Source organism: Nansenia antarctica (assembly GCF_963989245.1).
Source record: "Nansenia antarctica genome assembly, chromosome: 3".
NCBI classification, from domain to species: Eukaryota; Metazoa; Chordata; class Actinopteri; order Argentiniformes; family Microstomatidae; genus Nansenia; species Nansenia antarctica.
The window spans coordinates 13,247,855-13,251,442 of record NC_137688.1 but is presented as its reverse complement, the minus strand read 5'-3'; the positions used below and the strand labels follow the sequence as shown (position 1 = coordinate 13,251,442).

The 3,588-nt window shown below is 46.7% G+C and overlaps 1 protein-coding gene across 1 annotated transcript in view; it reads right to left on the bottom strand.

Moving 5' to 3' along the window:
* Window positions 1–2,388: 2,388 nt before the first annotated feature.
* The window catches only part of tent5d (terminal nucleotidyltransferase 5D), a gene marked incomplete at both ends in the record, with an annotated part of 8,283 nt that continues 7,083 nt past the window's right edge, over window positions 2,389–3,588 (bottom strand). Inside the window, one exon of the mRNA XM_080526940.1 lies at window positions 2,389–2,444. Within this exon, the coding sequence (XP_080383066.1) occupies window positions 2,389–2,444 (56 nt within the window). The remainder of the gene's footprint in view (window positions 2,445–3,588) is intronic.

Sequence of the window (3,588 nt, the reverse complement as noted above, 5' to 3'; positions counted from 1 at the left end):
CACAGGCTTGCATACAGACACACACACACACACACACACTCCATACACATCACACACAGGGAGACCAAGCACATAAACCATTCACAAATCCATTCAAGCGTGACTGAGATGTTGTTAGCGTAGTAGACCAAATGGCATGTGTGCACATTAACGTGATGTTTCACAGCTTGTGTCGAAATATTTTCACACCTGAATGATGTTAGTGGATGACGGGATCCACAGGGCTCTACTGTGACCGTGTCCTTCATTAAACAGCCCTGTGTGTCTTCTGGATGGACTGCTGTCTGTCTCTGTGGGAGAAGAGGAGGTGTGGGGGAGGGGGAGAGAGAGAGAGAGGGAGAGAGGGAGAAGAGTCGAGGGAGAGAGGGAGAGAGGGGGCATGCTTGCGAGCGGAGCTTGTTGCAGGTGAGGGATCTATTCAAGAGATGGAAACGAGTGGGTGGGTGTGACGTCAATCAGTACACACACACACACACACACACACACACACACACTCACACCCCTCCTCCCCCTAGTCTCCCTGTCGATCCATGTGGCACCTTTAACTGCAGCAGCGACACACACACACACACACATGCACACACACACACACACACACACACACACATGCACACACACACACACACACACACACGTGCATGTGTGTTTCTTTCTCTCTGCCTGTCTCTCTGTGACATGGCAAACAGCATCTTGACGCACAACACTAAACGTTTCATACATAATGAATGAGATAACCTCTCACTGACCCCATGGGTTCCTTGATGAGCATGAGTCATCAGACTCGTCACAAACAGACTAACTGGACAGAGTTAAGAATGACGACCTGACCCATGATTAGTGAAACAATTAGGATATGAAGAAATAGAGGACTCAGTGACACCTTCAAATGAACCCACATTTACATGGAAAAGTGAAATAAACAGATGTAAAAAAAAAAAAAATGTATGCATAAACATCTATGACGTCATGTGTAGATATGTATGCATGTATGCCCCTGTGTATTTAAAACATCGTGTTTATGCAATATGCACTGTATATATATGTATTTAATGTGTGTTTGTATGACGAGTTGTAACGCTATATACCTCACAAAGGACAATTTTCCATTTTAGGATGGAAATAACATTTTATTTGAGTCTTTTCTATATTTGGCTTTGCATTTGGTAGAATACAGTCAATTAAACGGAAATGCACTGAATGTAATCCAGATAGTATTCTTTTTTATCTGAGTTGGACTTTGGATTTTTGTTCCAGACTGTGTTAAGTTTAACCAGGTCTTTGGATTATTTGAGTTCACCCATGTGTGTGTGAGAGAGAGAGGGAGAGCAGTGACAACATACACACACACACACACACACACACACACACACACACACTCAGACACACACACACACACACACACACACACACACACACACACACACACACACACACACACCTATGGAGGAACAAGAACTGACTCTGAAACATTCAGTCTGACCGAGAGTAAAACATTTTGTTATAATGCAGAAGACTGAATTAATGGGCAAAGTAAGCATATATTAATATGAAGAGAGAGAGAGAGAGAGAGAGTGTGTGTGTGTGTGTGTGTGTGTGTGTGTGTGTGTGTGTGTGTGTGTGTGTGTGTCTGTGTGTGTGTGTGTGTGTGTGTGTCTGTGTGTGTGTGTGTGTGTGTGTGTGTGTGTGTGTGTGTCTGTGTATGTGTGTATCAACATTAGGGCTGAGGATGTGGCAGCCACTTGGATCTTGGATTGTTAATGACTGCCTTTTTTCTGCTTTTAAATTGCTTTCTTGGCTGGTTCTTCTGAGAGGTTTTAGCTTTTTTTTTTTTTTTTTATAATACTCCTGCACCTTCAGCTCAGAGAGGACTGAGTCATACCGGGGTGGGGGGGGGATAGCAGCTGCATGTGAGAGACTGTGAGCGAGGGATGGAGAAGAGAAGAGATGATGGGGTAGAAGTGGGGGGACGCAGGAAGGAGGGTAAGGCTATCGATCGTGGCACGGACGTGTCGGTCATTAGACTGTTATAGTGAAATGGGGAATCTATTTTCAATTACTTACCTGGTTAAAAAAATAATAAACTCTTGGCATCTATGATAAATCAGGATCACACACACAGGCTTGCATTTCCCCCCCATTATACTGAGTCTGTACTAGGGGGAGGCTGGTGGAGGTAGACATCGGAGGACAGGCCCATTGTAAAGACACCTTTCCTCATTCCGTGCCATGCATTACCGTGAGCCCGTCCTCTGGTCTCTGCCTCCACTGGGACACTAACAGACAGTGGCATTTCGAGTGGCAAGCCACAGAGACGCTTTCCTGTCCCTGCCCGTCATGGGCCATGGCCGCCAGTCCCCTATGGACAGTGTGACCACACGGTCCCCCCCGTCATGCGAGGGGTTGTGGCTGGTCGTTGGCCAGGCTCTGCTGACAGTTGACAGGCTCTGCATCACACCGTCAGGGGTGTGAGGTCGTCACGCCGACAGGATAACATATAAGATAACAAGTATCTGGTGTTTGTGCCACGAAGAGCCTTGTGGTTCAACCTTTGGCTGTTGGTTATTATTTGTAATGAAAGCTGCCAACCCTGAACACACTGAAATTAAACCAGATAATGTATATACCTCTCTCTCTCTCTGTGTGTGTGTGTGTGTGTGTGTGTGTGTGTGTGTGTGTGTGTGCGTGTGTGTGGGTTGGAGGGGGACAAAGCCATTAAGGAAAGTGATGTGTGCGGTGCGTGTGTGTGTGCGTAATGTGCACGTCTCTGCTGACGTCATTCAGCCACCTCAGAGTGACTCCCCTGAGATTGAGGTCCTGACAACCATCCCCCCCCTCTCTCTCTATTACATCCCCCACTCTCCTTCTCCTTCAACACCCCTCCCCCCCCCCTCCCGCCTCTCTCTCTCTCTCTCTCCACCCTCCTATCGCTTATTCCATCTCTCTTTCCTTCTCCCTCTCCTCTCACAGCCCCTCCCTGTTTCTTGTCTCAGTGTCTTGTCTCCGTGTCTCTATGGAAACCTGGAGTGGACAAATGGCTTGGGGGGGGGGGGTCTGTGAAATACAGTCCAAATAACGCCACATGAACGGACAGTGGAATGTGCAAAAACTGACCATAATGGACTAGATGTATTTGACGGCTGCGTATGAACGTAATATCAATGTGTCTTATGGATTGTACTTGTTGTGTTTGGCTGCCTTGTGTTCTTATATGTTTTACGTGTCAATATGTTTTATGTACCACTTATCTTGTTGGAGCATGTGAGGCAAAACTAACCTCTGTGCATGTAGACAATAAAGTACAATCTAATCTAATCTAATCTCATTTCATTGTTCTCTCTGCCTCCGTATATGTTGGCACCCTCGGGATACAGTATGTATGACTACCTATAGACACACACACACACACACACACACACACACACACACACAGACAAATAGAGCCTGCGGCCCCCTTTCCCCAGTCTCTCCCCTGGTTTAATCGGTGGTGTGAAGTGGAGCTGAGGAGAGAGACAGGCACGATAGAGGGAAGGACAAGGAAAGGAGGGGTGAGTCTCTCTCTCTCTCTCTCTCTCTCTCTCTCTGTCTCAC